At 54.6% G+C, this 21790-nt stretch overlaps 1 protein-coding gene across 2 annotated transcripts in view; it reads left to right on the forward strand.

Moving 5' to 3' along the window:
- msi1b (musashi RNA binding protein 1b) overlaps positions 1-21790 on the forward strand; it is a 195606-nt gene that overhangs the window by 153771 nt on the left and 20045 nt on the right. For both annotated transcript variants that reach the window (XM_038791971.1, XM_038791964.1), the window contains exon 8: positions 16273-16355. In XM_038791971.1, coding sequence (XP_038647899.1) covers positions 16273-16355 — 83 coding nt within the window. The remainder of the gene's footprint in view (positions 1-16272; positions 16356-21790) is intronic.

A 21790-nucleotide genomic window follows, 5' to 3' on the forward strand; every position in this document is an offset into this window, starting at 1 on the left:
CTTTACTCACCCATCCTTCTACGCCCTCCTCCAGGTTATTTATAAAAATGACAGACAGCAGTGGCCCCAAAACAGATCCTTGTGGTACACCACAAGTAACTGAACTCCAGGCTGAACATTTCCCATCAACCACCACCCTCTGTCTTCTTACCGCGAACCAATTTCTGATTCAAACTGCTAAATCACCCTGAATCCCATGCCTCCGTATTTTCTGCAATAGCCTACCGTGGGGAACCTTATCAAATGCTTTACTGAAATCCATATACACTACATCAACTGCTTTACCCTCATCCACCTGTTTGGTCACCTTCTCAAAGAACTCAATAAGGTTTGTGAGGCACGACCTACCCTTCACAAAACCGTGTTGACTATCCCTAATCAAATTATTCCTTTCTGGATGATTATAAATCCTATCTCTTATAAACCTTTCCAAGACTTTGCCCACAACAGAAGTAACGTTCACTGGCCTATAGTTACCGGGGTTGTCTCTACTCCCCTTCTTGAACAAAGGGACAACATTTGCTATCCTCCAGTCTTATGGCACTATTCCTGTAGACAATGACAACATAAAGATCAAAGCCAAAGGCTCAGCAATCTCCTCCCTAGCTTCCCAGAGAATCCTAGGATAAATCCCATCCGGCCATGGGGATTTATCTATTTTCACACTTTCCAGAATTGCTAACACCTCCTCCTTATGAACCTCAAGCCCTACTCGTCTAGTAGCCTGTATCTCAGTATTCTCCTCGACAACATTGTCCTTTTTCCTGCGTGAATACTGATGAAAAATTTTCTCCTATCTCTTCGGACTCCACGCACAACTTCCCACTACTGTCCTTGACTGGCCCGACTCTTACCCTAGTCATTCTTTTATTCCTGCATACCTATAGAAAGTTTTAGGGTTATCCTTGATCCTACCTGCCAAAGACTTCTCATGTCCCCTCCTCCCTCTTTAGGTCCTTCCGAGCTATCTCGAGCGCCCTAACTGAACCTTCACGTCTCATCTTTACATAAGCCTCCTTCCTCTTGACAAGTGATTCAACTGCTTTAGTAAACCACGGTTCCCTCGCTCGACCACTTCCTCCCTGGCTGACAGGTACATACTTATCAAGGACATGCAGTAGATGTTCCTTGAACAAGCTCCACATTTCAATTGTGCCCCATTCCCTGCAGTTTCCTTCCCCAACCTATGCATCCTAAGTCTTGCCTCATCGTATCATAATTGCCTTTCCCCCAGATATGACTCTTGCCTTACGGTATATACCTATCCCTTTCCATCACTAAAGTAAACGTAACTGAATTGTGGTCACTATCACCAAAGTGCTCACCTACCTCGAAATCTAACAGCTGCCCTGGTTCATTACCCAGTATCAAATCCAATGTGGCCTCGCCTCTTGTTGGCCCATCTACATACTGTGTCAGGAAACCCTCCTGCACACATTGGACAAAAACGGACCCATCTTAAGTACTCGAACTATAGTGTTTCCAGTCAATATTTGGAAAGTTAAAGTCCCCCATAACAACTACCCTGTTACTTTCGCTCCTATCCAGAATCATTTTTGCAATCCTTTCCGCTACATCTCTGGAACTTTTTGGAGGCCTATAGAAAACCCCTAACAGGGTGACCTCTCCTTTCCTGTTTCTAACCTCAGCCCTTACTACCTCAGTAGACGAGTCCTCATCAAACGTCCTTTCTGCCACCGTAATACTGTCCTTGACTAACAATGCCACCCCTCTTTTACCACCTTCCCTGAGCTTACTGAAATATCTAAACCCAGGAACCTGCAACAACCATTCCTGTCCCTGCTCTATCCATGTCTCCGAAATGGCCACAACATCGAAGTCCCATGCTGCAAGTTCACCCACCTTATTCCGGATGCCCCTGGCATTGAAGTAGACACACTTTAAACCACCTTCCTGCCTGCCGGTACACTCCTTCAAACCTTATATATTGACCTCACTACTCTCAACCTCCTGTATACTGGAGCTGCAATTCAGGTTCCCAACACCCTGCTGAATTAGTTTAAACCCTCCCGAGGAGCTTTAGCAAATTTCCCCCCCCCAGGATATTGGTACCCCTCTGGTCCAGGTGTAGACCATCCCGTTTGTAGAGGTCCCACTTACCCCAGAATGAGCCCCAATTATCCAGGTATCTGAAACCCTCCCTCCTGCACCATCCCTGTAGCCACGTATTCAACTGCTCTCTCTCCCTATTCCTCGTCTCGCTAGCACGTGTCACGGGTAACAACCCAGAGATAATAACTCTGTTTGTTCTAGCTCTAAGTTTCCACATGAGCTCCCTGAATTCCTGCCTTACATCCCTATCCCTTTTCCAGATCTTTAGAGACTGATTCCATTTAATCCCAAACCCATGTGTTTCCCTGAGAATGTTTACAGCACAGAAGGAGGCCATTTGGCCCATTATGTCCATGTCGGCTCTTTACAAGAGCAACTCCGCTTGTCCCACTTTCCCAACCTGTTCCCCGTAGCTCTGCAATCTTATTTCTCTTCAGATAATTGTCCAGTTCTCTCTTGAAAGCCGTGATTGAATCTGCCTTCATCACACCAGACCCTAACCACTCGCTGGATAAAACTAGTTTCTCCTCATGTCGTCATTGCTTCTTAATCACCTTAAATCGGTGGCCTGTTTCTTGATCCTTTTGCCAATGGGGAACAATTTCTCGCTATCTACTTTGTCCAGGCCTTTCATGAGTTTGAACACCTCCATCAAATCTCCTCTTAATCTTCTCTTCTCCAAGGAGAATGCCCGAGCTTCCCCAATCTATCCACATATCCATTCCTCATCTCTGGAACCATTCTCCTTGACTTTTTCTGCACTCTCTCTCCAATGACATAATCTCCTTCCTAAAGTGGGCTGCTTGGAACTGGAGAAAATACTCCAGAATTCGCCAAGGCTCCTTAGACAACATCTTCCTGACCCACGCCTGCTACCATCAAGGGCAGCAGGTTTTTTTCTTATACATTTAGAATACCCAATTATTATTTTTTTCCTATTGAGGGGCAATTTAGCGTTGCCAATCCACCTAACCTGCACATCTTTGGGTTGTGGGGGTGAAACCCACGCAGACATAAGAAGAATGTGCAAACTCCGCATGGACAGTGACCTGGGGCCGGGATTGAACCCGGGCCCTCAGTGAAGGGCAGCAGACTCATGGGAACACCACCACTGCCAGGTTCCCCTTCAAGTCACACACTGTCCTGAATTGGAAATATATTGCTGTTCCTCGACTGTTGCTGGGTCAAATTCCTGGAACTCCCTCCCTAACAGCAATGCGGGAGCAGCTACACCGCATGGACAGCAGTGGTTCAAGAAGACTGCTCACCGCCGCCTTCTCGAGGGCAATTTAGGATGGGAAATAAATGCCCATATCCCAAGAATGTTTATCACAACTCCCTTGCTTTTGTACTTTCCATGCTTCTATTTATAAAGTTCAAGATCCCATACATTTTATTCACTATGTTCTCAACCTGTCCTATCACCTTCAATGCTCATTTGCACCCAGGTCCCTTTGCTCTTGCTTGTTGTACATGTTTATTTTATATCGCCTATACTTGTTCTTCCTGCCAGAATGAATCACTTCATGTTTCTCTCAATTAAATTTCATCTGCCACATGGCCAGCCATCTTGCCTGTCCTTTTTTTATTGAGGCATTTAGAATTTTAACATTCTAAATAACAGAACGGTCCAACACACGCAAAAACTCCACAGTAACATACCCGACTTCCTGCCGCCCTAACTCCTAACTACCCAGATACTACCCTGCCCTTATTCCTCGCTTCCATGCCTCTCTCTCTCCGCTGCTGCCCCCCCTTCTGCTGGCAGTCAGTTATCTTTAAAGAAGTCAATGAACAGCTGCCACCTCTGAGCGAACCCCTGTATTGAACCCCTTAAGTTAAACTTAATCTTCTCTAGCCTGAGAAACTCTGCCTACACCCCCGACTTTGGAGGCTCCGAGTCCCTCCATCCCAGCAAAATCCGTCTCCAGGGCCACCAGGGAGGCAAAGGCCAAACAGTCAGCCTTTCTCCCTGCGCCCCCTCACCTCCCCAATTGGGACCCCTTTCCACTGCATCAATTCCTTATATATTTCCGAGACCCTTCCCTCCCCAACCCCTGTTTTTGACATCACCTTATCCTGTAGTCCCCTTGGAGGGAGGCGAGGGAAGCTTGGAACCTGCCTCCTGCCGGTACCGAAATCTGTTCCCACCTGGAAACTCAAACTCCAAACCTCACCTGTGTCATTGATCTTTATATATCCCCGAATGGCCTCCCTCACCCGCTTGCACACCTCCTCCTCCGCTAACAGCCCCACTTCCAACCTCCATTGCGGCCGCTGGGCCTTTCCTTTGTTGACTTGCAGGTCTATCCAGTGCGGGGCGTGGTCTGACACCACAATTGCTAAATATTCAGCATCCACCACCTCAGCCAGCAGTGTTTTGTCCAACACAAAGAAGTCTATCCGGGAATATACCTTGTGTACATGGGAGTAGAATGAAAACTCCTTACTCCTTGGCCTCCCAAATCTCCAAGCAGCCCCCCCCCCCCCCCCCCCCCCCCCCCCATGCGCTCCATAAACCCCTGCAGCTCCTTTGCCATAATTGATACCTTCCCAGACATAGAACTTGACCGGTCCAGCCTTGGATCCAGGATCGTGTTGAAATCTCCCCCATAATCAGTCGATATGAATCCAGGTCCGGGATCTTCCCAACACCCGTCTGACAAACTCAACATCATCCCAGTTTGGGGCATATATATTTACCAATACCACGGCCATTCCCTCCGACTTCCCACTAACCATAACATATCTACCCCCCGGGACTGCCCTATCTTCCCCACCTCGAATGCCACCCGCTTATTGACCAGGATTGCCACCTGCCTCTAATCCCGAATGAAACACCTGCCCAACCCATCCCTTTCTTAACCTAATCTGATCCCTTGCCTTCAGATTTGTCTCCTGCAACATGGCCACGTCTGCCTTCAGTTGCCTCAAGCGTGCGAACACACGGGGCCTTTTGACTGGCCCATTCAGTCCCCGAATGTTCCACTTGACCTCCCTGTCCCCCCCACCCCCCCGCTGATCAACCATAACCTCTCCTCGGCCAGTCTTCAGTCAGAATGTGGCGACTGGGGGCTTTTCACAGTCACTTCATTTGAAGCCTACTTGTGACAATAAGCGATTTTCATGTCCTGTCCCGCACCTCCCCAGGCCCGCCCTCGGGCAACCACCATGATCAACCCTCCTCCACTTTGAAAGTCCACTCCACGTCAGCAGTTTGGTGTCGTCGCCCCCGCCCCCACATCGGTCTTCAGCTCACCCTCAACTTTGTTTCCGTGAATTAACCCTCCGAGCTAGCCTGGCAGCCCCCGCCCATGGCGCCTAGCATCCTACCCCCCACTGGTGCCCCCCGCTCTTAGTGCAAACAGTCGAAACAAAGGCAAGAAGCAAAAACAAACAAACAATCCTTCCCAAGGTCCGAGCACACAGGCTCACCCCAATCTCTTTAGACATTACTATATACCAGCCTAACCCCAAACCGAACTTTAAAAAAAAACAGCAGGAAACATGTAAAACCCCCGAAATAAGTCCAAACAACACCGATCCATAGTTTTACAAAACATAGTTCAGTTCTCCTCAAAGTTCCAGATCCTCCTACTGTCAGTCTATTCTCCTTCATGCTCCTCCGACGAGCCAAAGTACCACTCCTGGCCCCCATAGGTCACCCATAGCCGGGCCAGGTATAGTAGTCCAAACTTTATGCCAAACTTTTTGTACAGGGCCGACTTGACCTTATTAAAGCTCACCCTCCTTTTTGCGAGCTCCAACCCCAGGTCTTGATGCACCCGGATCTCGGCATCTTCCCACATACATCGGCTCGTCTGCCTGACCCACCTCATAATGCTTTCCTTGTCCAGGAACCGATGTAATCGCACCACCATCACCCTCGGCGGCTCACCCCCCTGGGGCTTGCGCATCAGTGCCCTGTGGGCTCGATCCACCTCCAGCGGTCGATCAAACACACCTTCCCCAAGCAGCTTCTCCAACATCTTCCCCACGTATGCATCAGCGTCTGATCCTTCAATTCCCTCCGACAAACCCACGATCCGATTGTTCTGCCTCCGAGAACGATTTTCCAGGTCCTCCACTTTCCCCAACAGCCTCTTCTGCTGGTCATGCAGCATCCCAATCTCTGCTGCCATCGAGGTGGACTGGTCCTCCTGCTCCCCGCCAACTCCTCCAACCTCTTGATCGAGTCCACCGCCTGGGCCAGGTCCTCTGTACTCTCCTCCTGTTGTTGGGTGAACTTCTCATTTAAGAAGCTCACCAACTGGTCCATCGATCACTGAGCTGATCCGCCATCTCCACTCGAGTTGTACACTCCTCACTCACCACCACCGCCTGGTTTGTTCCTTTCCGCTGACTTCTGGGCCGCAGCTCCATAAACTGGGGTCCCTTTCACCTGTTCTTGCTTCCACACACTTTACAAATTTCCTGCAACAATCCGGCTTAAAAGCCACACCAAGACCACCATGAGCTGGAGCAGCAAAATGTGCGACCGTTCACTCCATGGTCGCCACTGGAAGTCCCTATCCTACCTGTCTGTCCATCATTATCCTCAAAGTTTCCAAATTTTATGTCGTCTCCAAATTTTAAATTTCATCCTGTACACCCAGCCCTGGGTCATTAATATTAAGCAAACGCTTAAAACTAGCCCCTGGGGAACACCATATAAACCATCCTCCAGTTCGAGAAGCATGTCCGCTGCGACTCTCTGCTTCTTGTCACTCAGCCAATTTTGCATCCATGTTGCTGCTATTCCTTTTATTCCACAGGCGTTAACTTTGCTGACCAGTCTTTTATGTGGCATTTTATCCATTGCCTTTTTGGATGTCTGTGTACATTACCATCATCAACCCTCTGTTACTTTTGTTTTGTTTAAATCCTCAAAGTTAGCTAAACGCAGTTTGCCCTCCAACAAATCTGTACTGGGGGCAGCATGGTGGTACAGTGGTTAGCACAGCTGCCTTACGGTGTCGGGGTCCCAGGTTCGATCCCGGCTCTGGGTCACTCCCCGTGTTTGCGTGGGTTTCGCCCTCCCAACCCAAAGATGTGCAGGGTAGGTGGATTGGCCGCGCTAAATTGCCCCTTAATTGGAAAAAATGAATTGGGTACACAAAATTTTTTTTTTTTAAACAAATCTGTACTGGCATTTTTTCCATTTCATGTACTGAATTCCAATTTGAGAGTTATTGTTGAATCTGCTTCCGCCACCCTTTCAGGCTGTGAATTCCAGGTCATAAAATATGTTCTCTCCCTCCCCACCTCCCTCACCCAGCCTTTTGCCAGTTAGCTCACATTTTTCTTAGATGAGTTGCTGATGTCTACACACTTGTACTCTTCGTCACTCCCCCCCCCCCCCCCCCCCCACCCAAGTTGGAGGGGTGGGTTGTGGATGGTCCACTGGACACTTGGACCAATTCTCTCCCCCACCTCCCTAACAAAATCCATGTATGCTTGTTTAAATTAACTTTTTAAAAAGTTAATTTACAGGGTGTGGGCATTGCTGGTTAGGCCAGCATTTATTGCCCATCCCTAGTTACCCTACAGAAGGTGGTGGAGAGTTGCTGTCTTGAACCGCTGCCATCCTTGAGGTGAAGGTACACCCACTGTGCTGTTAGAGGAGGGAGTTCCATGATGTTGCCCCAGCGACAGTGAAGGAGCGGCGATATATTCCCAACTCAGGGTGGTGAGTGACTTGGAGGGGAATCTCCAGGTGGTGGGTTTCCCAGTATCTGCTGCTCTTCTCCTTCTAAATGTTTGTGGTCATGGATTTGGAAGGTGCTGTCTGAGGAATCTTGGTGAGTTACTGCAGTGCATCTTGTAGATGGTACACTCGGCTGCCACTGTTTATCGATGGTGGAGGGTTTGAATGTTTGTGGGAGGAGGAGCAATCAAGCGGCTGCTTTGTTCCGGATGGTGTCAAGCTTCTTGAGTGTTGTTGGAGCTGCACTCATTCAGGCAAGTGGAGAATATTCCATTACACTTGTAGATTGTGGACAGGCTTTGGGGAGGTCAGGAGGTGAGTTATTCGCCGTAGGGTTCCTAGCCTTTGACCTACCCTGGTAGTCACAGTATTAATATGGCTAGTCCAGTTTCGTTTCTGATCAATGGTAACTCCCTGAGCGTAGATTTCAAGGGGATTCAGCGATGGTAATGCTGTTGAATGGAGGTGGTTAGGTCCTCTCTTGTTGGAGATGGTCATTGCCTGGCACTTGTGTAGCATGAATGTAACTTGTCAGCCCAGGCCTCGGTGTTGTCCAGGTCTTGCTGCATTTGGACATGGATTACTTAATTATCTGAGGAGTCGTGAATAGTGCTGAACACTGTGCAGTCATCCTGAAACATCCCCCACTTCTGACCTTATGATGGAAGTGAGGTCATTGATGAAGCAGCTGAAGATGTTGGGCCTAGGACATACCCTAAGGAACTCTGCTGAGATGATTGACCTCCAACCACCTTCCTTTGTGCCAGGTATGACTCCAAGTAGTGGACAGTTTTCCTCTGATTCCCATTGACTCCAGTTTAGCTAGGGCTCCTTGATGTCATACTCGGTCAAATACTGCCTTGATGTCAAGAGCAGTCACTCAGGACCTGAGTCGGAGACTGGTTTTTTTTGTTTTTTTAAAAATAATTTTTATTCAAATTTTCACATTTTCACAAAAAGAAAACAGTAACAGAAAATTCAAAGAACAAAAAGAACAAACACACCCCCCCCCCCCCATATATACAAAAGAGAAACAATAAATAAATGCCCGTCGTTAGCGAAGATTCAACCCAAAACAAAAACAAAGAAACCCCCCCCCCCCACTGGGTTGCTGCTGCTGCTGACCTTTTGATTTTACCGTTCTGCCAGGAGATCTAGGAATGGTTGCCATCTCCTGAAAAACCCCTGCACTGACCCTCTCAGGGCAAATTTCACCTTCTCCAATTTAATAAACCCCGCCATATCGTTGACCCAGGCCTCCACGCTTGGGGGCCTCGCATCCTTCCACTGAAGAAGAATCCTACCACCCTCGATACCGTCCTTGCTACACCCTTCCAAAACTCCCCCAGCGCTGGGCATGCCCAGAACTTATGGACATGGTTTGCTAGGGCCCCCAGAGCACCTAGCACACCTGTCTTCGCCCCCGAAAAACCTACTCATCCTCGTCCCGGTCATCTGAGCCCAATGCAGCACCTTAAACTGTATGAGGCTAAGCCTCGCACATGAAGAGGAGGAGTTCACCCTTTCCAGGACATCCGCCCACGTCCCCTCCTCAATCTCCTCACCCAGCTCCTCCTCCCATTTACCTTTCAGCTCTTCCACCGAGGCCTCGTCTACCTCCTATATCACCTGGTACGCTTCCGAGATCCTCCCCTCTCCAACCCACACCCCCGAGAGCACCCTGTCCTGAACCCCACGCGGCGGCAGCAGAGGGAACCCCGCCACCTGCCGCCTGACAAACGCCCTTACTTGCATGTACCTAAAGGTGTTCCCTGGGGGGAGCCCAAACTTCCCTTCCAGCTCACCCAGGCTCTGCGAACTTCCCATCTATAAACAGGTCCCCCAGCCTCCTGACACCTGCCCTGTGCCAACTCAGGAACCCGCCATCAATTCTCCCCGGAACAAACCGGTGGTTCCCCCGTATCGGGGACCCCATCGAGAGTCTGAGACTGTTGGTGACTCCTTCCATCACTTTGCTGATGGAGAGTAGACTGATAGGGTGGTAATTGGTTGGGTTGGATTTGTCCTCTTTCTTGTGTACAGGACACACCTGGGCAATTTTCCACATTGCCCCGTAGATGCCAGTGTTGTAGCTGTACTGGAACAGCTTGGCTTGGGGTTGGGGTTGGCCAGTTCTGCAGCACAAATCTTCAGTATTATTGCTGGAATTTTGTCAGGGTCCTTAGACTTTGCAGTATCCAGTGCCTTCAGCTGTTTCTTAATATCACGTGGAGTGTATTGGCTGAAGACTGACATCTGTGATGCTGGGGACATCCGGAGGAGACCGAGATGGATCAACCATTCAGCACTACTGGCTGAAGGTTGTTGTGAATGCCTCAGCCTTGTCTTTAGTACATATGAGCTGGGTTCCTCCATCATTGAGGATGGGGATATTTCTGGAGCCTCCTTCTCCAGTGAGTTGCTTAATTGTCCACCACCATTCATGGCTGGATGTGGCAGGACTATCGAGTTTAGATCGGATGCATTTGTTGTGGAATCGCTTATCTCTGTCTATTACTTGCTGCTTCTGCTGTTTGGCACTGAAGATGTCCTGTATTGTAGTTTTACCAGGTAGACACATCATTTTTCGGTATGCCTGATGTTGCTCCTGGCATGCTCTCCTGCACTCTTCATTGAAACAGGGTTGGTCCCCTAGCTTGGTGGTATGGTAGAGTTGGGAATATGCTGGGCTATGAGGTTTCAGATTGTGTTTGAACACAATTCTGTTGCTGCTGATGGCACACAGCGCCTCATGGCTGCCCAGTCTTGTGTTGCTAGGTCTGTTCGAAGTCTATCCTATTTAGCACGGTGGTAGTGCCACACAACACGATGGAGGCTATCCTCAATGTGAAGACGGGACTTTGTCTCCACAAGGACTGTGCAATGGTCACTTGTATCGATACTGTCATGGCCAGATGCACCATGCAGCAGACAGGTTGGTGAGGATGAGGTCAAGTATGTTTTTCCCTCTGGGTTCCCTCACCACCTGCTGCAGTCCCAGTCTAGCAGCTATGGTCTTTCGGACCATGCCAATGCGGCCTGGTGGTGCTACCGAACCACTGACATTGAAGCCTCCCGCCCAGAGCATATTCTGTGCCCTTGCCACCCTCAGTGCTTCCTCCAAGTGGTGTTTGACATGTAGGAGTACTGATTTGTTAGCTGATGGTGGCTGGTACGTGGTAATCAGCAGGAGGTTTCCTTGCCCATGTTTGACCTGAAGCCATGAGACTTCATGGGGTCCAGAGTCGATGTTGAGGACTCCCAGGGCAACTCTCTCCCGACTGTATACCACTGTGCCGCCATCTCTGCTGGGTCCGTCCTTTTTTTTTAAAATTTAGAGTACCCAATTAATTTTTCCAATTAAGGGGCAATTTAGCATAGCCAATCGACCTAACCTGCACATCTTTGGGTTGTGGGGGCGAAACCCACGCCTCCACAATGACAGTGACCCAGGGCCGGGATCCTGCTGGGTCTGTCCTGCCGGTGAGACAGGACATACCCAGGAATGGTGATAGTGCTGTCTGGGATATTGTCTGTAAGGTATGATTCTGTGAGTATTACTATACCAGGCTGTTTCTGAACTAGTCTGTGAGACAGCTCTCCCAACTTTGGCACAAGCCCCCAGATGTTAGTACGGAGGACTTTGCAGGATCGACAGGGTTGGGTTTGCCGTTGTCGTTTCTGGTGCCTGGTTCGATGCTGGATTTTCTGTCCGGCATCATTCCTTTTTTGTGTTTTCGTAGCAGTTGAATACAACTGAGTGGCTTGCTAGACCATTTCAGAGAGCATTTAAGAGTGAACCACATTGGTGTGGGTCTGGAGTCACATGTAGGTCAGACCAGGTAAAGATGGCAGATTTCCTTCCCTAAAGGGCATTAGTAAACCAGATGGGCTTTTACGACAATCAACAATGGTTTCATGGTCATCATTAGGTTTTTTAATTCCAGATATTTTATATAGAGTTTAAATTCCATCACCTGCCGTGGTGGGATTCGAACCTGGGTCTTCAGGTGATTACCTGGGACTCTGGATTACTATGCCACCGCCTCCCAGAACCAGAAATTATGAAGAACTGGTATCAGCAAAGGCAACCTTAAAACTATGAGATAGCCCAACTACTGGGCTAATAACCGATAGAAGTGGAAACCTGCTCCCCTCGCCCAGTCCTGTATGTGACCCTGGTCCCACACTATTATGGTTGACTCTTAACTGTCCTCCGAAGTGGCTTCAACAGACCCCACAGTTGCATCACTGAACGCTGATTAACAAAGCCCCAAAACGCACATTCTGAGCAACAGGCGGTGGACAATAAATGCTAGACTTGCCAGTGACCGCCCACATCCTGTGAGTGAATTAAGAGTGAAACATTAACAATGAAAGAAGAATGTGCAGGTTAGGTGGATTGACCATGCTAAATTGCCCTTGGTGTTTAGGTAGGTTACAGGGTTGTGTGGTTGGGGCAGGGGAGTGAGCCTGGTTGCAGTGCCCTTTGAGAGAGTTGGTCTGGACCCGATGGGCCAAATGGCCTCCTTCTGCGCTGTAGATTCTATGTAGACCCTGAGAAGCAGACACAAAGGGAAAGTGCCCAAAACCAGGAACAACACAAGTGAATCTGGCAAATTTACGTTGATGTTTGCAGACTGTCCGTCGGGGGGCTGGTGTAACCGCAGGTTCAAAACTGCCGGCCTCTTGTTCGGAGGGCGACGGTTTTAGGATGGTTTAAAGGTTTTCAGTAAAGTTCCCGGTGCTTGGGCTTTGGCACTTAGTGGATAATGAGATGTTAAAGTGACCCATTTAAATGAACAATTATCGGATTAGTGTTGGCAGCGGGGAGAATTAGAGGCTGTAATCCGTTGCTGACATGTGCATTGTGTGGATGGGACAACAGAACAGCCACACACAGGACTTCCACGGCATCATTACCATCACTGACTGCCGGAGACGGTCCTGCTCCGTAAAGGAACATCGAAACAGGAGTAGGGCATTCAGCCCCTCAAACTTGTTCTGCCATTCTATTTTGCTACTGTTGCTCCGCATCTAAAGAAAATTTTATCGACCGTCGTGTTGAAAGATCCAGTTGTCTTCCAGCATCTAAGACCCTTTGAGACCGAGAACTTGGATTTTCAACATCCTTTGTGAAGTGCTTCCTTGAATGACCTAACTCTTAATTTGATGATGTCCCTTTGTTCTAGATTTCCGCATCCATCAGCAGATATGGGTACGGTGGCATGATGGCTATGTCACTGGGCTAGTAATCCAGAGCCCCGGACTAATGGCAAAGAAACACAAATTCAAATCCCACCCTGGAAGCTAGAAAATTAAAATTTGGTTAATGCTGACCAGGAAACGAGTGGATTGTTTTTTTTGTTTTAAAAACCCATCTGTTTCACTCTCATCCATCAGGATAGGGAATCTGCCATCCTTGCCTCTGGTCAGGCCAAAAGTGATTCCAAAGCCACAGCAACGTGGTTGACTCTTCCACCTGAAACAATTTAGTAAGCCACCCAGTTACAAAGCCAGAGCAATGAGGAAGTGTGCTAGTTTTAGAAGGTGGCTCCCCACCATCTTCCCGAGGGTGATGAAGAATGAGCAAAACGTGCTGGCCTCGCCATTGAAACAGGCACCTTGTGAATGAATAAAATAAAAAATATTTTATCCCTTTAAACTTTCAGTTTGATCAATCTCCTAAACCCGAGGGTTTGCAAATCCAGTCTTCCCAACCTGTTCTGATTTAACCCTTTTCGCCCCAGTATCATTCTGGAAAACCTGCACTGCAGCCCCTCCCACGGCCAGTGTATTATATGTCTGTGAACATTGCTGTCCCCAGGCTCTGTGTTGCCATAGAACATAGGACATAACAGCGCAGTACAGGCCCTTCGGCCCTCGATGTTGCGCCGACCTGTGAAACCAATCTAAAGAACGTCTACACTATTCCCTTATCATCCATATGTCTATCCAGGCCATGGTGGTGAACACACCGATTCTTATTGGTTAGATGGTTACAAGGAGTAAATACCATTATAGGGGTGTGACGCCCGAGGCTGCCAGCAACCACACTGCGTGGCTCCGGATCAGTCCTGTGTGACGACGCACCTTTGGTGCAGGAAGAACAATGCTGGTTATTGCTTAACACGAGGGGAATGAAATGAAATGAAAATCGCTTATTGTCACAAGTAGGCTGGTTCGGACAATGGGGCCGGACCGGCAACACTTTGTATTATTCATGTGAACAGAGTTGTAGATGAATTATTAATGGCAGAGATTGAGCAGGTGTGAGAGCGCGTTTCCAATTACAGCCCGACAGCAGACACTGTCGCCTGTGTCTGAACATCCCCATCAACACTTTTTATACACAGCTTCCAAGATGCAATCCAGCCCTCCTGAAGGCAAGATTGAGAAGCCCACACTAACCCGCAGGGTATCTGCTGAGGTTTTGCGAACCTGTTAACTGAGGAGATTGTTTTTAAAAATTAATTTGTGGAATTTGAACCTCGTCTCAAGGCCAGTATTTATTGCCCATGCCTAATTGTCCTTAAGAAGATGGACGCCTTGAACCACTGGTGTAGGTACACAGTGTTATTTTCTGTAGCAGCTTGTTACAATGGCTAGGCCATTTCAGAGGGTAGTTCAGCTGAGGGTCTGGAGTTGCATGTAGGCCAGAATGGGGAATGGTGGCAGATTCCCCCCCACCCCCACCCCTGCAAAGTAGCATTTTATTCAAAATGAATTAATTAATTGAATTTAAATTCCCATAGTTGCCCTGATGGGTTTTGATTTGTGTCTGCAAACATTCATCCAGCCCTCTAGAAAGTCCACTATGCTACAGCTTGCTTGGGTTTAAAGGCTGCCTGAAAATATGATAAAGATTTGCTTGAAGGAGATGTGTGCGGGCAGCGGCCCTGTGAGGCTTGTAGTGGGCAAGGTGGCAATTGCCCGTTCCATTCCTGGTAATTCTTCCTTTGAGTCTTTTGATGTGTGGGCGTTTTCGGCAAGCACCGAATACACTGAAAGACAGAGAGGTACCATTGTGTTTGGCATCCAAACACATCACCAGCTCTTAGCTTTAACCTATCCCCACCTCTCTTGTCACAACCAGTTGCACTTGGTGGAACAGTTGGTTTCCCCACTGCTTGTCTGTCCCTTGTTGGGTTCACAGTTCCACATGTGGTAATTCAGCACCAGTGTTGAGCAAATGACAGACCTTTCATATGTGAGCCTACCCAGTCACTGTTAATGTACAATTCAGCTGTGGAGGCTTTGAACCCAAACCGTTCCTCATCCAGTACCTGTGGCAGAGAGGCGGTTTCCGTCCAGACACGGGCCATTAGAAGGTATCAGCCGAAGGAAACCTAGCTGATTTCACCCCCGCGCGCCCCCCCCCCCCCCCCCCCCCCCCCAAACACCCCAACCTCGGCCACGAGTCGTAAACACTAGTTTGCAATTGTGTTCCATGTCACCTAGAAGAGGAATGGTCTCCTGACCTCAGGGCAGGTGGGGGAATTTAGCCTTGCTCTTGTATCTGCCTCAACAACAAATCAAGAAAGTACTCCTTTTTTGTTTTTCTTTATAAATTTACCCAATTTATTTTTTTGCAATTCAGGGGCAATTTTAGCGTGGGCAATCCACCTACCCTGCGCATCTTTTGGATTGTGGGGGCGAGACCCACGCAAACATGGGAGAATGTGCAAACTCCACACGGGCTGGGACCTCGGCGCCACTGGGCCACTGTGCTGCCCATCAACAAAGTACTGCTATTCCCCAACAACATTCCCAAAAATCCAAACCCCCCCCCATTAATGTTTTATATTTTCACTAACATCAGCCGAGCTAAGTCTGAAGGAGTTGTGATTGAACTCCTGAAGTGAGGGCCGAGGGAACTGGGATCAGCCGGTGCAGTCATCGAGGGCCCCCTGCTGGCCAGTCTAAGGTTTGCAGAATGGCACCACTAACAATGTGGGCCCTCTGAAGTGGCCTTGCATGCCACTCAGTTCAAGGGCAATTGGGGATGGGCAATAAATACTGGCCCAGTCACGTCCGCATCCTATGACGAGATTTATTTTTAACCCTCGAAGGCCGAAATAATTTTACGGTTCTGACCCCTTGCCCTGATCTCCCCAGCAAAGAAAATTGTTTCACAATAAATCCTTTAACCTTAAATCACCTCCATTAGATCATACTTTAGTTTTGTACTCGAGGAAATGCAAGACTGGTACCTGGATTCCCAAACTCAGCAAGAACAGGAACTTTAACCTTGCACCTTCTTGGCCCAGTATTTAAAATGGCCGCCAGCAACTAGAGTCAACATGGTCGCACAGACTAATCAGCTGGGCAAGGATCCATCAGGGTGTGATGGGGAAAACTTGGTGCCTTCTTAATTTGTTAATTTTCTAAATAGTACCGTTGCAATTTCTGTTCTCTGATGCCTGGGAGGCAGGTCACTGAGGGGAGAGTCCGCTGTTTTTAAAACTTCCACTTCTCTGATTCTATTTTAGGGTTTGGATTTGTGACATTTGAGAGTGAAGATATTGTGGAGAAGGTTTGCGAAATTCACTTCCATGAAATCAACAACAAAATGGTGAGTGAGGAGCGTGTTGTGTTTTGGGGTTACGTGTTGCGATGTGGGAGAAGGGCTGCATTGCATGTCAGTGGAGGAGTACAGGCCGGGTCTGGCGGTGTGGGCAGGGCCGGGTCTGGCGGTGCGGGAGGTATGGGCCGGGTCTGGCGGTGCGGGAGATACGGGCCGGGTCTGGCGGTGCGGGAGATAAGGGCCGGGTCTGGCGGTGTGGGAGATACGGGCCGGGTCTGGCGGTGCGGGAGATACGGGCCGGGTCTGGCGGTGCGGGAGATACGGGCCGGGTCTGGCGGTGCGGGAGATACGGGCCGGGTCTGGCGGTGCGGGAGGTGTGGGCCGGGTCTGGCGGTGCGGGAGATACGGGCCGGGTCTGGCGGTGCGGGAGATACGGGCCGGGTCTGGCGGTGCGGGAGATACGGGCCGGGTCTGGCGGTGCAGGAGATACGGGCCGGGTCTGGCGGTGTGGGAGGTACAGGCTGGGTCTGACGGAGCGGGAGGTACGGGCTGGGTCTGGCGGTGCGGGAGGTACGGGCCGGGTCTGGCGGTGCGGGAAATACGGGCCGGGTCTGGCGGTGCGGGAGGTACGGGCCGGGTCTGGCGGTGCGGGAGATACGGGCCGGGTCTGGCGGTGCGGGAGGTATGGGCCGGGTCTGGCAGTCAGGAGGGTAATAGGCCGGGTCTGACGGAGCGGGAGGTACGGGCTGGGTCTGGCGGTCAGGGGGTGTAACGGGCCGGGTCTGGCGGTGCGGGAGGTATGGGCCGGGTCTGGCAGTCAGGAGGGTAATAGGCCGGGTCTGACGGAGCGGGAGGTACGGGCTGGGTCTGGCGGTCAGGGGGGTAACGGGCCGGGTCTGGCGGTCAGGGGGGTAATGGGCCGGGTCTGGCGGTGCGGGAGATACGGGCCGGGTCTGGCGGTCAGGGGGGTAATGGGCCGGGTCTGGCGGTCAGGGGGGTAATGGGCCGGGTCTGGCGGTCAGGGGGTTATGTGGTGCGGGGGGTAATGGGCCGGGTCAGGCGGTGCGGGAGATACGGGCCGGGTCTGGCGGTCAGGGGGGTAACGGGCCTGGTCTGGCGGTCAGGGGGGTAATGGGCCGGGTCTGGCGGTGCGGGAGATACGGGCCGGGTCAGGCGGTGCGGGAGATACGGGCCGGGTCTGGCGGTCAGGGGGGTAATGGGCCGGGTCTGGCGGTGCGGGAGATACGGGCCGGGTCTGGCGGTGCGGGAGGTACGGGCCGGGTCTGGCGGTGCGGGGGGTAATGGGGCCGGGTCTGGCGGTGCGGGGGGTAATGGGCCGGGTCTGGCAGTCAGGGGGGTAATGGGCCGGGTCTGGCGGTCAGGGGGCTATGGGCCGGGTCTGGCGGTGCGGGGGGTAATGGGGCCGGGTCTAGCGGTGCGGGAGGTACGGAGGGGTCTGGCGGTGCGGGAGGTACGGGCCGGGTCTGGCGGTGCGGGAGGTACGGGCCGGGTCTGGCGGTGCGGGAGGTAATGGCGCCGGGTCTGGCGGTGCGGGAGGTATGGGCTGGGTCTGGCGGTGCGGGAGGTAATGGGGCCGGGTCTGGCGGTGCGGGAGGTATGGGCCGGGTCTGGCGGTTAGGGGGGTAATGGGCCGGGTCTGGCGGTGCGGGAGGTATGGGTCGGGTCTGGTGGTGCGGGGGGTATGGGCCGGGTCTGGCGGTGCGGGGGGTAATGGGGCCGGGTCTGGCGGTGCGGGAGGTATGGGCCGGGTCTGGCGGTGCGGGAGGTACGGATGGGTCTGGCGGTCAGGGGGGTATGGGCCGGGTCTGGCGGTGCGGGAGGTATGGGCCGGGTCTGGCGGTGCGGGAGGTATGGGCCGGGTCTGGCGGTGCGGGGGGTAATGGGGCCGGGTCTGGCGGTGCGGGAGGTATGGGCCGGGTCTGGCGGTGCGGGAGGTATGGGTCGGGTCTGGCGGTGCAGGTGATACGGGCCGGGTCTGGCGGTGCGGGGGGTAATGGGGCCGGGTCTGGCGGTGCGGGAGGTATGGGTCGGGTCTGGCGGTGCAGGTGATACGGGCCGGGTCTGGCGGTGCGGGGGGTAATGGGGCCGGGTTTGGCGGTGCGGGAGGTACGGGCCGGGTCTGGCGGTGCGGGAGGTATGGGTCGGGTCTGGCGGTGCAGGTGATACGGGCCGGGTCTGGCGGTGCGGGGGGTAATGGGGCCGGGTCTGGCGGTGCGGGAGGTATGGGCCGGGTCTGGCGGTGCGGGGGGTAATGGGGCCGGGTCTGGCGGTGTGGGAGGTATGGGCCCGGTCTGGCGGTGCAGGTGATACGTGCCGGGTCTGGCGGTGCGGGTGATACGTGCCGGGTCTGGCGGTGCGGGTGATACGTGCCGGGTCTGGCGGTGCGGGTGACACGTGCCGGGTCTGGCGGTGCGGGGGGTATGGGCCGGGTCTGGCGGTGCGGGTGACACGTGCCGGGTCTGGCGGTGCGGGGGGTATGGGCCGGGTCTGGCGGTGCGGGTGACACGTGCCGGGTCTGGCGGTGCGGGGGGTATGGGCCGGGTCTGGCGGTGCGGGTGACACGTGCCGGGTCTGGCGGTGCGGGGGGTATGGGCCGGGTCTGGCGGTGCGGGTGATACGTGCCGGGTCTGGCGGTCAGGGGGGTATGGGCCGGGTCTGGCGGTGCGGGAGGAATGGGCCGGGTCTGGGGGGTAATGGGCCGGGTCTGGCGGTCAGGGGGGTAATGGGCCGGGTCTGGCGGTCAGGGGGCTATGGGCCGGGTCAGGGGGCTATGGGCCGGGTCTGGCACTGCGGAGGGTAATGGGCCGGGTCTAGCGGTGCGAGGGGTTATGGGCTGGGTTTGGCGGTGCGGGGGGTATGGGCCGGGTCTGGCGGTGCGGGAGTAATGGGCCGGGTCAGGGGGGTAATGGGCCGGGTCTGGCGGCCAGGGGGGTAATGGGCCGGGTCTGGCGGTCAGGGGGCTATGGGCCGGGTCAGGGGGCTATGGGCCGGGTCAGGGGGCTATGGGCCGGGTCAGGCAGTCAGGAGGGTAATAGGCCGGGTCTGACGGAGCGGGAGATACGGGCCGGGTCTGGCGGTGCGGGAGGTACGGGCCGGGTCTGGCGGTGCGGGAGGTACGGGCCGGGTCTGGCGGTGCGGGGGGTAATGGGGCCGGGTCTGGCGGTCAGTGGGCTATGGGCCGGGTCTGGCGGTGCGGGGGGTAATGGGGCCGGGTCTGGCGGTGCGGGAGGTACGGAGGGGTCTGGCGGTGCGGGAGGTATGGGCTGGGTCTGGCGGTGCGGGAGGTACAGATGGGTCTGGCGGTGCGGGAGGTATGGGCCGGGTCTGGCGGTGCGGGGGGTAATGGGGCCGGGTCTGGCGGTGCGGGAGGTATGGGCCGGGTCTGGCGGTGCAGGTGATACGTGCCGGGTCTGGCGGTGCGGGGGGTAATGGGGCCGGGTCTGGCGGTGCGGGAGGTATGGGCCGGGTCTGGCGGTGCGGGAGGTACGGGCCGGGTCTGGCGGTGCGGGAGGTATGGGCCGGGTCTGGCGGTGCGGGGGGTAATGGGGCCGGGTCTGGCGGTGTGGGAGGCACGGGCCGGGTCTGGCGGTGCCGGGGGTAATGGGGCCGGGTCTGGCGGTGCAGGTGATACGTGCCGGGTCTGGCGGTGCGGGGGGTATGGGCCGGGTCTGGCGGTGCGGGAGTAATGGGCCGGGTCTGGGGGTAATGGGCCGGGTCTGGCGGTCAGGGGGGTAATGGGCCGGGTCTGGCGGTCAGAGGGCTATGGGCCGGGTCAGGGGGCTATGGGCCGGGTCTGGCACTGCGGAGGGTAATGGGCCGGGTCTAGCGGTGCGGGGGGGTAATGGGCCGGGTCAGGAGGTTATGGGCTGGGTTTGGCGGTGTGGGGGGGTAATGGGCCGGGTCAGGGGGTTATGGGCTGGGTTTGGCGGTGCGGGGGGGTAATGGGCCGGGTCTGGGGGAGTAATGGGCCGGGTCTGGCGGTGCGGAGGGTAATGGGGCCGGGTCTGGCGGTGCGGGGGCGGGGGGGGGGGGGGGGGGGGGGTAATGGGCCGGGTCTGGCGGTCAGAGGGGTTATGGGCCAGGTCTGGTGGTCAGGGGGGGTATGGGCTGGGTCTGGCGGCCAGGGGGGTAATGGGCCAGGTCTGGCGGTCAGGGGGGGTATGGGCTGGGTCTGGCGGCCAGGGGGGTAATGGGCCAGGTCTGGCGGTCAGGGGGGGTATGGGCTGGGTCTGGCAGTGCGGGGGGTACTGGGCCGGGTCTGGCGGTGCGGGGGATAATGGGCCGGGTTGGGGGATAATGGGCCGGGTCAGGGGGGAATGGGCCGGGTCTGGCAGTGCGGGAGGTATGGGTCGGGTCTGGCAGTGCGGGAGATACGGGTCGGGTCTGGCGGTGCGGGAGGTGTGGGCCGGGTCTGGCAGTCAGGAGGGTAATAGGCCGGGTCTGACGGAGCGGGAGGTACGGGCCGGGTCTGGCGGTCAGGGGGGGTAATGGGCCGGGTCTGGCGGTCAGAGGGGTTATGGGCCGGGTCTGGCGGTCAGAGGGGTAATGGGCCGGGTCTGGCGGTCAGAGGGGTAATGGGCCGGGTCTGGTGGTCAGGGGGGGTATGGGCTGGGTCTGGCGGCCAGGGGGGTAATGGGCCGGGTCTGGTGGTCAGGGGGGGTATGGGCTGGGTCTGGCGGCCAGGGGGGTAATGGGCCAGGTCTGGCGGCCAGTGGGGTAATGGGCCGGGTCTGGCGGTCAGGGGGGGTATGGGCTGGGTCTGGCGGCCAGGGGGGTAATGGGCCAGGTCTGGCGGGTAATGGGCCGGGTCTGGCAGTGCGGGGGGTACTGGGCCGGGTCTGGCGGTGCGGGGGGTACTGGGCCGGGTCTGGTGGTCAGGGGGATAATGGGCCGGGTCAGGGGGGAATGGGCCGGGTCTGGCGGTGCGGGAGGTATGGGCCGGGTCAGGGGGGAATGGGCCGGGTCTGGCGGTGCGGGAGGTATGGGCCGGGTCTGGCGGTGCGGGAGGTATGGGCCGGGTCTGGCGGTGCGGGAGGTATGGGCCGGGTCTGGCGGTGCAGGAGGTATGGGCCGGGTCTGGCGGTGCGGGAGGTATGGGCCGGGTCTGGCGGTGCGGGAGGTATGGGCCGGGTCTGGCGGTGCAGGTGATACGGGCCGGGTCTGGCGGTGCGGGGGGTAATGGGGCCGGGTCTGGCGGTGCGGGAGGTGTGGGCCGGGTCTGGCAGTCAGGAGGGTAATGGGGCCGGGTCTGGCGGTGCGGGGGGTAATGGGGCCGGGTCTGGCGGTGCGGGAGGTATGGGCCGGGTCTGGCGGTGCGAGAGGTATGGGCCGGGTCTGGCGGTGCGAGAGGTATGGGCCGGGTCTGGCGGTGCGGGAGGTATGGGCCGGGTCTGGCGGTGCGGGAGGTATGGGCCGGGTCTGGCGGTGCGGGAGGTATAGGCCGGGTCTGGCGGTGCGGGAGG

The sequence above is a fragment of the Scyliorhinus canicula genome, chromosome 1, assembly GCF_902713615.1.
Source record: "Scyliorhinus canicula chromosome 1, sScyCan1.1, whole genome shotgun sequence".
In the NCBI taxonomy this organism is placed as follows: domain Eukaryota; kingdom Metazoa; phylum Chordata; class Chondrichthyes; order Carcharhiniformes; family Scyliorhinidae; genus Scyliorhinus; species Scyliorhinus canicula.